Here is a 13,521-nt window from a genome sequence, read left to right as displayed (position 1 = left end):
GGGTCAGGGTTAGGGTTAAGTATGGTTTGGTTAAGGGTTAGGGTCAGGGTTAGGGTTAAGTATGGTTTGGTTAAGGGTTAGGGTCAGGGTTAGGGTTAAGTATGGTTTGGTTAAGGGTTAGGGTTAGGGTCAGGGTTAGGGTTAAGTATGGTTTGGTTAAGGGTTAGGGTTAGGGTTAGTTAGGGTTTGGGTTAGGGTTAAGTATGGTTTGATTAAGGGTTAGGGTTAGGGTTAAGTATGGTTTGATTAAGGGTTAGGGTCAGGGTTAGGGTTAAGTATGGTTTGGGTTAGGGTTAGGGTCAGGGTTAGGGTCAGGGTTAGGGTTAAGTATGGTTTGGTTAAGGGTTAGGGTTAGGGTTAAGTATGGTTTGGTTAAGGGTTAGGGTCAGGGTTAGGGTTAAGTATGGTTTGGTTAAGGGTTAGGGTCAGGGTTAGGGTTAAGTATGGTTTGGTTAAGGGTTAGGGTCAGGGTTAGGGTTAGGGTTAGTTAGGGTTTGGGTTAGGGTTAAGTATGGTTTGATTAAGGGTTAGGGTCAGGGTTAGGGTTAGTTAGGGTTTAGGGTTTGGGTTAGGGTTAAGTATGGTTTGGTTAAGGGTTAGGGTCAGGGTTAGGGTTAAGGGTTAGGGTCAGGGTTAGGGTTAGTAAAGTCATGGTTTGGGTTAGTGTGAGGGGCCACCTAATGTTGGAAAAAAACGCAAACGCGGTAAAAACGCATACAAACGCTTAAAAACGCTGCGTTTTTTTCATGCATGCTCATAAAAATGCTTGAAAAAAACGCAGCAGTTGTATGCTTTTGTATGCGTTTTTTCAATGCGTTTTTTTGCGGGAAAAACGCGCTGCAAAAAAAAGCAAGTGTGAAACTAGCCTTAGATGAGCAATGTCCCCACGATGAGCATTTTTTGAGTTTTTATGCTGCAGAATTTCTGCACTATTTCTGCTCCTAATAGGTAAACTGGGTTACTTTTTTTACGTTTTTTTCATTGCAGTTTTGACTGCGTTTTTAGCGTGTTTTTGACTCTGCATTCTTTTTGTCTCTTTTTGATGTGTCATGTTTTAAATAAAGCTGCTTTGTTTTTGATATTTTCTGGTATTTGGCTTTGCAAAACTTTATTGATATAGTTATATCCTGATTACTTGTGTTTTTGATACGTTTCTGCCATGGAAACGCACAAAAAACACATATGCGTATTTTACCTGTGGTTTTTCAACATTTAATGCAAGTCTATAGGAAAAATCTTCACGTAACTAACAGCGTAACACTCAAAAGAAATTCACGTTATGGATTTGAAACGCGTACCGCAGGTCAGTTTACGCTTAGTGAAAAAAAAAAAAAGCTCAGTGGGCCATGAGATTATAATAAATCCAATTCACTCTGCTGGAACTGTAAGATGCTGCGTCTTGATGCAGCGAAAGTACGCAATGGAGAAGATTCACCAAAAACTCATTGTGGGCGCATAGCCTGAGAGGTGCATCATTTTTGTGTATTCAGTTTATTCTTTAGGCCAGAGTCACACTGCAGCGAGATACGGCCGAGTCTTGCAGGTTAAAACCAAGCTCTGGCACCGGCACTCCGGAGCGGAGCGTGCAGCTCCATGTATTGCTGTGCGGCTGCACGCTCCGCTCCGGAGTGCCGGCGCCAAAGCTTGGTTTTAACCTGTGAGACTCGGCCGTATCTCGCTGTGTGTGATCCCAGCCTTAAAGGGACCCTGGCAGGTCCCCCATGCCCTCCAACATTTGTATATTCCTTTATAAATTCCCTGCCTAACAAGGCGTTTGTCCTGGAAACACATTACCAGATGTTTTTTAGGGTTAGGGTTAGGGTTAGGGTTAGGGTTAGGGTTAGGGTTAGGGTTAGGGTTAGGGTTAGGGTTAGGGTTAGGGTCAGGGTTAGGGTTAAGTATGGTTTGGTTAAGGGTTAGGGTCAGGGTTAGGGTTAAGTATGGTTTGGTTAAGGGTTAGGGTCAGGGTTAGGGTTAGGGTTAGTTAGGGTTTGGGTTAGGGTTAAGTATGGTTTGATTAAGGGTTAGGGTCAGGGTTAGGGTTAGTTAGGGTTTAGGGTTTGGGTTAGGGTTAAGTATGGTTTGGTTAAGGGTTAGGGTCAGGGTTAGGGTTAAGGGTTAGGGTCAGGGTTAGGGTTAGTAAAGTCATGGTTTGGGTTAGTGTGAGGGGCCACCTAATGTTGGAAAAAAACGCAAACGCGGTAAAAACGCATACAAACGCTTAAAAACGCTGCGTTTTTTTCATGCATGCTCATAAAAATGCTTGAAAAAAACGCAGCAGTTGTATGCTTTTGTATGCGTTTTTTCAATGCGTTTTTTTGCGGGAAAAACGCGCTGCAAAAAAAAGCAAGTGTGAAACTAGCCTTAGATGAGCAATGTCCCCACGATGAGCATTTTTTGAGTTTTTATGCTGCAGAATTTCTGCACTATTTCTGCTCCTAATAGGTAAACTGGGTTACTTTTTTTACGTTTTTTTCATTGCAGTTTTGACTGCGTTTTTAGCGTGTTTTTGACTCTGCATTCTTTTTGTCTCTTTTTGATGTGTCATGTTTTAAATAAAGCTGCTTTGTTTTTGATATTTTCTGGTATTTGGCTTTGCAAAACTTTATTGATATAGTTATATCCTGATTACTTGTGTTTTTGATACGTTTCTGCCATGGAAACGCACAAAAAACACATATGCGTATTTTACCTGTGGTTTTTCAACATTTAATGCAAGTCTATAGGAAAAATCTTCACGTAACTAACAGCGTAACACTCAAAAGAAATTCACGTTATGGATTTGAAACGCGTACCGCAGGTCAGTTTACGCTTAGTGAAAAAAAAAAAAAGCTCAGTGGGCCATGAGATTATAATAAATCCAATTCACTCTGCTGGAACTGTAAGATGCTGCGTCTTGATGCAGCGAAAGTACGCAATGGAGAAGATTCACCAAAAACTCATTGTGGGCGCATAGCCTGAGAGGTGCATCATTTTTGTGTATTCAGTTTATTCTTTAGGCCAGAGTCACACTGCAGCGAGATACGGCCGAGTCTCGCAGGTTAAAACCAAGCTCTGGCACCGGCACTCCGGAGCGGAGCGTGCAGCTCCATGTATTGCTGTGCGGCTGCACGCTCCGCTCCGGAGTGCCGGCGCCAAAGCTTGGTTTTAACCTGTGAGACTCGGCCGTATCTCGCTGTGTGTGATCCCAGCCTTAAAGGGACCCTGGCAGGTCCCCCATGCCCTCCAACATTTGTATATTCCTTTATAAATTCCCTGCCTAACAAGGCGTTTGTCCTGGAAACACATTACCAGATGTTTTTTAAAAAAAAAGTATTTTTAATACAAAACTAATCTTTTGACTAGTTGATGGGGCATTAAGTTTCCCCAGACTAGTCATCCCACTCAGCATGTTATAATACCCCTGTGGGCGTGATAACATGATTTGCAGGAGCAGGCATTGCGCGTATGTGCGCGACTTTCTTTTCTACACGCTATTGTGCCTTCTCTTCTTCAGAGGCGTACTTCACATGTCCAAAAGCAAAGTAAATGGCTGACGTCTATGAAGGAGCAGAAAATCAGTCGCCAGTTCACTGTAAGCTCTGCTCTTCGGATGTCATTCTACTTCTTTGATTCCAATCATTGATGTAGAACAGATTACTTTCTCTAGCGCCAGTGCCGCTTCATTATACCAATTGGTGGAAGTCACCAGTTTACTTGGCGGAGCTATTGAGTATGACCGATGACACAATGCCTGAGTGGTTCAGCATTTTGACCATTTTTGACTCTACCATGGTGGATTTTGCTTTGAAATGTAGGATGAAAGGAATGCACAGCAGCTTGCAAAGTATCAGATAAGTAGGTAACATTTAACATAACTGCTAACATGAAAACCGTACAAACATATCTGTCCAATATGGGCTCATTAGTGAAAAATTACATTTTTCTATTTTTGATGGCTAAAATTTAATCAAATGTAACCTGTAAATCATTTGCCAAACCGAGATAGATGGCTTCCACCATAGGTAGTGTGATTGGTGATCCTGATTTCTTATAGAAACACATATAATATAGGGCCATTAACACTAATATTATTGTGACCTGTATTGCAGATGTCCATCTTCCCCTGCATTATACTGATTATGGCAATAGCCTGCCTAAACCAATAGTAGAAGTTTAAAATGATATTTTTCTCTCTACAGGTTTTTATGTCACTCTTGTAGTGAATCGATGGTGGAATCAGTTTGTAAACCTTCCTTGGCCTGACCGACTAATGTTACTCATCTCCAGCAATGTGCATGGAAGAGATGAATATGGACGGTTACTTCGCAGGACACTTATGCGATATGTGAATCTTACATCGTTGCTTATTTTCCGCTCTGTTAGCACTGCAGTTTACAAAAGGTTCCCGACCATGGACCATGTTGTGGAAGCAGGTATAAAAATATCCAAAGCCCATGAATCTTCCAAAGTAACGTCAAATGGACCTATTGAAATCTAATTTATTTCATAATGTGGTTATAAAAGATTATTTAAAAAAAATTATGACACATACTAGGTCATATAAAGGGAGTAAAGCCCCTGATACACATTAGACTAATGCCGTCCAAGCCCGCTGATATTGACAGGGTCAGCCAACACTCTAATGTGTATGGTGGCATCAGCCAACTGCTAGTTGGGGGCAATATTGGACTGGATTGCCTACCACCCACAAGCAGAATTGACTCTAAGGCCGGAGTCACACTGGCGAGGAATACGGGAGAGTGAGAGGCGCTAAAAGCACGCATTAGACACGGACAAATGATTCTCTATGGGGTCACTCGCACCAGCCGTATAATTCTCCTCCGTATCCTACGCCCCCGTGCCACTCACAGCATGCTGCGATTGTCAGCGTACTACGCCCGTAATACGCCAATGCAAGTCTATGGGTGCGCAAAAAATACGCATTACACACGGACCACACATGTGACTTGCGAGAAATACGCACCAGGTGTCTTTTAGCAAAGCCGGCAATTCAGTGCGCTATACAGTAAACTCACACTGACAGGTTTAATAAAGAAATGAAAGAATAGATATAGACACATAGAATGCATATATATATATATATTCTATGTGTCTATATCTATTCTTTCATTTCTTTATTAAAACTGTCATAGGGCTCCATTATATGTCCATTTTGCAAGCCTGCGAGAAAATCTCGCCATACGGATGCCATACGGATTGCATACGGATGCTGACATGCGCAAAATACGCGACCACACCTTGATTACGGATGACATACGGATCACTATTTAGAGGTCTGTCATCCGTATTACGCATGTAAAATACTGACAGTATTTTGCGCAGGTTAGTGTGACTCCAGCCTCTGGGCCCACACTACATCTAAATACAAATAACATTAGGCATTATCCCGTTAAGAGTGTGGGCTGTAAAATACAGGAGGCTCCTGCACATCTACTGTGCTCACACCATAATTGTGTGATGTATACTTACTGTAGTTTGCATTAAAGTGTTTAGTGAAAACAAGCTCGTATATACACTGTTATCGGTGTGCATCTTCTCTATTCATCCTCTATGGGGCTGTCAGAAAAAGCCAAGTACAGTGCTTGGCAGCCATAAAGGGAATGAATAGAGCAATGGTTGAACATAATGCTCAATTCTAACATTTTTTCACTGGAGAAGCCCTTTAAGTGCACCTCTGCCACTGTGTAAAAATATGTCACTGTACAATAAGGGATTAAACTTCCAAATAGCTAACCTAATAAGTTCCCCATGTCACGTAAACCAGCCCTAAGTCTTTATCCCATTTCTTCTACTGCTTCCAACAAACCGGTTTCTTTTGTTTTCTCTGTAATCTCCATAAAGTCACTTATTTAATTTGGACAGGGATATGAAATTCAGTGGGCGACTACTAGAGGAGGCATTTCTTCCCCAGACTAATCGTTCCACTAATCATGTTATCTCGCTCCTGTGGGCGTCAGTTGTTGTGAATTCACTTTCTGGCCTACCTCTGGTTACTAGTGAAGGTAGTGGAACTGGTTGTATTGACAGAGGGGTCGCAAGTTCTCTTTCTGGTCTCCCTCTGGTGGTTACAGGAGGCAATGGAGCTGATCTAATTAACAGAGGCCTGCCACCTGATAATGAGAAGGACGATTGGACATCTGGAGTTTTTGACTGGATTTAAGACAGCCGACTCCCTCTATCCTTGCTGGTGATTTTTTCCTGCCTCCTGAGGTCTTAGTTTCCAGCTCAGTCCCTGCATGCTCAAGCTAAGTGTTCTTTTGCAATTGTTCACATTTGATTTGGGTTTGTCTATTCAGTTTTGTGTGGTCAGCCAGCCCCGGCTGGGGCTGTGCTGAATTTCCTTTTTTATGTTACTGCTTGTGCCAGTTTGTTTTTGCCCCTTATTAGATTGGCCTCTTTTTGCTCTGCTTTCAGAATATGCCAGAGTGCTGATATAGTGGGTGAAGTCGAGTGACTTCAGTATTTTTCTATCAGACGTGTTGGACATTTTTTGCAGGGTTTTTTGCGTGATTGCAGATAGTGTCTTTCCTTTCCTGTCCTGTCCTGTCTACTTAGTGTGGGCCCCATCATTTGCTCAGCCTATTTTCCCACCTGTGTTTGTGTTTTCATCTTTTCTCACTGACAATATATGTTTGGGGGCTATCTATTCCTATGGGGTCTGCTCTGGGGCAGTTTAGATTTCCCCTTTCTTGCTTTAGGCTTATTTAGTTCTCCGGCTGTGTCGAGGCGTCTAGAATAATCGTAGGTACGCTCCACGGCTACTGCTAGTTGTGTGCATAGGATCAGGGGTCTGCAATCCGCTAAGGCCTGTTTCACACTTCAGTTTTTTGTATCAGTTAAAATCCGCCAAAATGGCGGAAAGCGGATCCGTTGCAAAACTGATGTGAACGGATGCCACCGGACCGTTTTTTTAACGGATCCGAGGAATGAAGAATTTTAAAGGAAACGTAGCCCGGTGAGGGGAGAGAGAGAGAGAGAGAATGAGAGAGAATTTTTTCTGTCCGCCAGAAATGATTTCAGGGTTAAATTTCCGGCTGACTTCATTCCTCCGGGCATGCGCACTATAAAATGCGGATCCTGCAGCAAAAAAAGGTTGCATGGTCGGTCCGGGCATGTCGGCGGATGCAAAAAATTTGGCGGATCTGCAAAAAAGCGGATCCAACGGATGGCCATCCGTCAAGATCCGCCGGTAATGCAACTCAATGGGGAAAAAACGGATCCACAAAACAAAATGGCAGATCCGTTTTTTTTGTAAAACGGCGGATTTTGACTGATGGTCAAAAACGGAAGTGTGAAACAGGCCTTAGTTACCAACCTCTCTGGTTTTCTGTGGCTTATCTTGGTCTTGCTTTCCTCCTCGTTGACCCAATCATAACAGTCAGTAACATGATTTGCAAAAGTGGTGTCACCATCCGTCGGCTCTTTGAAAATCTCTGCCTCCATCAGAAAGCACAGTAATCCTGATGTATGCAGCCCGATTTCATTGGTGCAGTGGGCATGCTCAGAGAGGCAGCATTGATGTAGGGTGCAGCGAGCAAGACTTGAGATTTGAGGAGTCGGCAGTCACCTTTTCTGCCTTTTGCAAGACAGCGGCTTTCTCATCCTTGCAGTAATTAGGCAGTGACCCAAGAAAGTTCAACATAAACGTCTTTATTTTCAAGCTCCCAAAATAAATCCAGACGTTTTATCGCCGGATTCGCAGCCAGAACGTCCATATCTGTCCATTGCCATTGGCGACTGCACCACCATATCACTTGTGGGTGCGTCAATGCTTCTCTGTTCCACAATACCTTTCAGTTGGATGTGTGCCAAGGACGAACACCCAGCTCAAACAAATGGTGGCAGTGGCAGAATGCTGATCACTTTGTTCTTCCGGAGATGAGCACCAGCAGAGATGTCTGTCGGCGGTTTTCTTACAGTGAACACATAAATGCTTGGCTGAGCAAGCAGTTCAATTTATGGGAGAGACGGTCGAGATGGCTTTTAGCTGAATAATATCTCAAAGAATCGTTTGGGCAACATCCATCTAATGTCTATAGACAGCTTAGGAAATGAGGGTAGCATAATTTTTTTTCAAATAATGCATATAATGAGGTATTCCTAATTTATACATTTATGAAATACTCACAGGATATTGTAGATGTGGTTCCACCATTGGGACTTGCATCTTTCTCCAGAACGGGTCCATGATGCCATGCCAATGTCAGTAGAGATGCGATCGGGATTCCCACTCATATGTAATACTACTTATTATTGTATAAGATTTTATGTAACTTACTATCTGCACTAATAACCTATTCCTTGTCAATGTCCATAGATTTGTATGATTCTTTCTGAACAGGATTTATGACATCGGATGAAAGAAAACTATTTGACAATCTCAAATCTCCTCATCTTAAATATTGGGTACCAGTTGTTTGGTTTGGAAATTTAGCATCAAAGGCCAGGACTGAAGGAAGGATACGTGATAGCGTTGATCTGCAAATAATGTTAAATGTAAGTACAGAATGTTCTTTACACTTTGCTATAATGGGATCCATTCCTGTTTTTGGGGAAAAAAATTCTATAGAAGTGTGGGCTGACAAACAGCTGTTAGCACACTTTGTTAAGTTAAAAATCAAGTATTTTGTTTATGGAATCAGAATTGTAATTTCCCATTGACTTGATTTTGTTCCGGCTGACATTAGTATAATGAGTTTAGGTGCCTTAAGCCTTCAGCATGTTGAATTCTTCACATAGAGTCATATAGATATATGCTTATTAACACAGTTCCTTATCACTTTGGGATTATAAATGTTATTTATTTTAGGAGATGAACAGGTATAGGTCCTGGTGTGGTCTCCTCTTTGGTTATGACTGGGTTGGTATTCCTCTGGTGTATACGCAGGTACTTATTTGCTTTTAATAAAATTATATTTTTCATTAATTCAAATATTCGAATTTGTGAAAATTGACCAACAACCTACATATTTTATTTCCAGGTAGTAACACTGGCTGTGTATACTTTCTTTTTTGCTTGCATAATTGGACGTCAGTTCTTAGACCCTAAGCAAAAGTACACAGGACATGATCTGGATCTTTACGTTCCTGTATTCACTCTCCTGCAGTTCTTTTTCTATGCAGGCTGGTTAAAGGTAAAACTTTCTAAATAAGGAGTTCCCACCAAAATAATTATAGTGCATCGATTTTGAAAAACATGCGATAGGTTCATAATTTGTAGTGTTTGTGGTAAGAAATGTAAGTTTTACTAAGACAAGTCTATTTTGGTTGTTCCATACAGGTGGCTGAGCAACTCATTAACCCATTTGGTGAAGATGATGATGATTTTGAGACTAACTGGTGCATAGATAGAAATCTACAGGTTAGTTGATCCAAATTGTATTTTTAGTAAAAATTTGAGCACCAAAAATGTCTGCAAAGTTTTTGTCATGTCCATAATAAAATACAATGCTGTTTTGGGGACCTGTGTAAAATTGTGACACAGCAAGGTCTTCAAGTAATTTGTGAGGTTTTTCCCTTTATTTTGGCATGATTTGACTGAGTACTGCCTTTTCCTTGTACTTGTCAAATAGGTTTGAGTTATATTGATAGTTAAAAATACTAAAGTAGACCGGTATGTATTTCTTGTGCCTAGGTTTCCCTTATGGCTGTAGATGAAATGTATATGAACTTACCTAAGCTGAACAGAGATATCTATTGGAATGACTCTGATGTACGGCCACCATACACACTTGCAGCTGCTGACTACTGTATTCCTTCATTTTTGGGATCAACAGTTCATATGGGGTAATTATCATGTCTTCAATGAGTCATATATTTGTCAAAATGATATTAGTCCCAACTTGTTTATGAACGTAGGAGGTTCTCCAATGTTCAACCATTTCCACATTTTAATAATGTATGTTTCTTTTTATCAGTATCTATAAAAATGTATTTTTGACATATGTACCATGGGTATGTGTTTCAGTATATTTTTGTCCCATGATATAAGAGCAATTGACTGTGGTAGTATGTAAATCTCAGCTTCTGATTTGTAGTGGAACCATCTCATAAACCAGTAGCGGACACAGTCAGAAGAGGGCCCTTGTGAAAGATCAGTAAATGGGCCCTCTGTAGTCCAATAGCTCTTCAAAATGCACAATTCAAATTACTTTGGAGGTGGAAGTGGCACACTTACCCCTTTGGCCCTGTGCAGCTGCACTTGTTGCACCAATGGTATGTCCACCTCTGTTGTAAACCATTACTGACTGAAATTAATGTGCCATGTTACAGAAACATAAAAACTCTATTTAAGTACCTTAAACTACTGTATATCCTTATATGTCCAATTAGTGTGCTCCCCGACACATGACATTAAAACATCGAGCCCCTAATATTCTATTGTGTTATTGATGAAGGTGTGGCTATAAGGCAGTGGTAGCAGTCACAGCCGGGCCTTGGTGTCCTCTGCCACTACCCCATATAAAGACACAAGTATTACAAAAGGCACATAATACATTTGCGGACTGGCATGTGTTTTTAACCCTGTGGATTTCATTAATGGAATGGATGTAAGAATGCATGCGGATCCGCAAAAAGAATTGACATGTTGCGGAAAATAAACCGCTGCAGATTCCGTGTTGAATTTTCCGCAGCATGTGCACAGATTTTTTTTTTCCCCTATTGAATTACATTGGTTGGTCACACACTTACGGATCTGCGGCGAATCCACAGCAAATCCGCAACGTGTGCACATACCCTAAGAGTATGTCACATATTTTACATCCTAGTCCTGGTACCTCAAGTTATGTTTTTGGTTGGATGTTGTTAAATTTGTTGTTGTTTTTCATTTTGCAGATAAATAGCTGTAATCTATTGCGGAAACAAGTGTTTATTTTCCTTGCAGCTCCCTCAAAGCGTAAATTAATTATCATACAGTTCTATATGTGCATCCTCTGACTTTGGCTAATAGATGAGTGGAGTGTCTTGACTGGTGGACACTATTTATTTCTTCAGCTCCTTTGCGCTTGTATGTGTCTTGCTTTTTCATTGCTTACTGCAGTTTTGCTAAAATCCTTTTTCCTCTGCTGCAGATCTAGCAGTTCTCTGAATGCTGAGCTTTGTAAAACCCCACCCAAGTCACTGATTGGCAGCTTTCTGTGTACACTGTTCATAGGCAGAAAGCTGCCTATCAGTGGTGGGGTTGGGGTTATACATAGCTAAACAATATGGAGGACTAGATAGCAACAGGTTTACTAGTCTTCTAGTAATAATCTCCTGCTGATAAGACATTGATTTTATCAAAATTATACCTATGAAGTGATACATCACTGAATTTAGGGTCTCTGCCCCTACATCATGCTGCTCTAAGGTTAGGTGGAAAAACCTGTAGACAGATTATCTTTTTGACAAATTCTGTCTATATGCCCTTTTAAAGGTTATGTCTCCCTCTCCCACTTGGGACCCATTACTATAAACGAGAACTAAGAGGCTTTAACAAGCAGGGGTTTGTGCTTGTGGATTCAAGTCTATTTAATCCATTTGAATGCTCTACTACCTTCTACAAGGGTCTGGCTGGCTGCAGGTTGTTCGGTCATAATCAGCTGTTTGCTGGGAGGTTAGGAACTGGACCTATGGCTGCAATGGCTCCAAAGTGAAAAGGTTGGTGGTAATGTAAGAGGTCATCCAGGGCTTAGAATTGGTGCACCACTGATCACAAGTAATACTAGTGAAATCTCAGGAATTGTCAGAGAAGGAGAAGGGTTTCCATAGTGAATGAGAAACATTTGCGATTATATTTATGTCTACAATTATTTCTCTTTTTCTTGGCATAGACTTCCAGACTCTGTTTTTCTACGTGAAGACTGGTTCCTCGATGAAGAAAAGCACAGAAGACAACATTCTGTTTTAAGAAGAGTAAAGCGTTTTTTAAGTGTACATGAACATCCCGAGTCTCCCGTCAGAACTACAGTCAGTAGACAGGGAAGCGATGCATCAACTATGTTTTTCCCTTCTGAGCCAAGTTATATTGGCAGTTACCATGATGTTCCTCCTCGAAGATCAAACTTAATACATGTGAAAAGACGTGAATCTGCTGAGAAAAATGCAAAGGTGGGTACTCCCAGGGTAGATTTATCTGTTATTCGGGAATCTAGCAGATCAAATACATCAGAGAGGCATCCATCCGATGAAAGCAGCCATACACCTACCTCACCCGTACAAGTGCCTGAAGTTGTGGTTACCACAGCCACTGAAACAGCAGCAGTACAGAGTGACGCCAAGCTGCAGTCAGCGCCACTCAACACATATAAAGAGGAAACTGCCGAGCGCCGTCAGTATGAAGAGAAAAAAGATGAACAGAAGGCTGTGAAGGATGCGACACAAGACTCAAAACTGTTGCAAGTAAATGCAGAAAAAGATAAAGAAGGAAAGATGTTTAAAGAAAAGCAAAAATCTCCTTACAGGTGGAGTGAAACAGTGTTCCCCACACAAAACATTTTAACAAGTGCGCAACCTCCAAGGACATCATTGCAAAACATCCCTTTTCCCTTGACTTTAGCAAATGAAGGTTCCTGCTCTGTGACAAGCACCCCGCAAGGCCCAACTGAGGAACTGAGGCATTTACTAGAACATATTAATGCCAAAGAAACTGATATAGTGGAATTTAATGACGAATAGAAAGTGTGCAGAATAGTGTGCTTGTTGGACAATTTGGAGTCAGTTTTACAACGCACAAACATTTTATGGATATTAAATTGGTTCTTTATATCTTTCTCCTCTTCTTTGGTCTAATGATAGGTAAACGCATATAGTACAATATCATTTTCCACAGAGACCGTGAATGTTGTGAACCAATATGTTGAGATGAAATTGTTCAATATCAATAGTAACATATTGTTATTATTTTTGTATTAATCTTATTGTTTAATATTTAGCAGATCAAAGCCATATAATTTACTGCTTTTATAAAGATTATAAAAAAAAGCAGTACATCATACTGCTCCTGTCATTCAGCCATGGTACCATGATCAACTGCTCCGGACAGCCTTCCCACACACTATTATGTCCCCATACAGTATGACTCCACCACAGTCTCCAACGCAGTATGATCCCCCACAGCTGATTAACAAAGTATGCTGAGTACCCTTAATCCTTACACTATATTATCCCACACACAGTATGATGTCCCACACAGTTCCCAACACAATATGATCCTCCCCATCTCCCCCAACAAAATATAATGATCCCCACACAGTGTGATCCCCCCACACAGTATGATGGCCCCCAAAGCCCCGCCATATTATATGATGTCTCCACCACAGCCCCCAAACAGTATCATCTCCAGCAGCCCACCACACACAGTATGATGGCAACCCCATCCCCCTCACATTATATGATGTTGCCATGACAGCCCCTCAACAGTATAATTTCTACAGCCCACCACACACAGTATGATGGCTCCACAAAAACACTACTCACCTTACCCTGTTTTCCCTTTACCCAGTGTGCTGCTCCTCTTTGCTCTGTGCAGACTGAGGC

At 41.4% G+C, this 13,521-nt stretch overlaps 1 protein-coding gene across 4 annotated transcripts in view; it reads left to right on the top strand.

Moving 5' to 3' along the window:
• The window catches only part of BEST3 (bestrophin 3), a 95,903-nt gene extending 83,153 nt beyond the window's left edge, over positions 1-12,750 (top strand). For all 4 annotated transcript variants that reach the window (XM_073555511.1, XM_073555514.1, XM_073555513.1 and 1 more), the window contains 7 exons: positions 4,182-4,415; positions 8,345-8,499; positions 8,813-8,890; positions 8,985-9,137; positions 9,284-9,364; positions 9,638-9,789; positions 11,817-12,750. In XM_073555511.1, coding sequence (XP_073411612.1) covers positions 4,182-4,415; positions 8,345-8,499; positions 8,813-8,890; positions 8,985-9,137; positions 9,284-9,364; positions 9,638-9,789; positions 11,817-12,660 — 1,697 coding nt within the window. In that variant the 3' untranslated portion in view covers positions 12,661-12,750. The remainder of the gene's footprint in view (positions 1-4,181; positions 4,416-8,344; positions 8,500-8,812; positions 8,891-8,984; positions 9,138-9,283; positions 9,365-9,637; positions 9,790-11,816) is intronic.
• Positions 12,751-13,521: the final 771 nt, after the last annotated feature.

The sequence above is a fragment of the Dendrobates tinctorius genome, unplaced genomic scaffold, assembly GCF_039654945.1.
Source record: "Dendrobates tinctorius isolate UK_male_01 unplaced genomic scaffold, ASM3965494v1 ptg000224l, whole genome shotgun sequence".
Classification (NCBI taxonomy): domain Eukaryota; kingdom Metazoa; phylum Chordata; class Amphibia; order Anura; family Dendrobatidae; genus Dendrobates; species Dendrobates tinctorius.
This window is presented reverse-complemented; position numbering and strand designations above follow the sequence as displayed.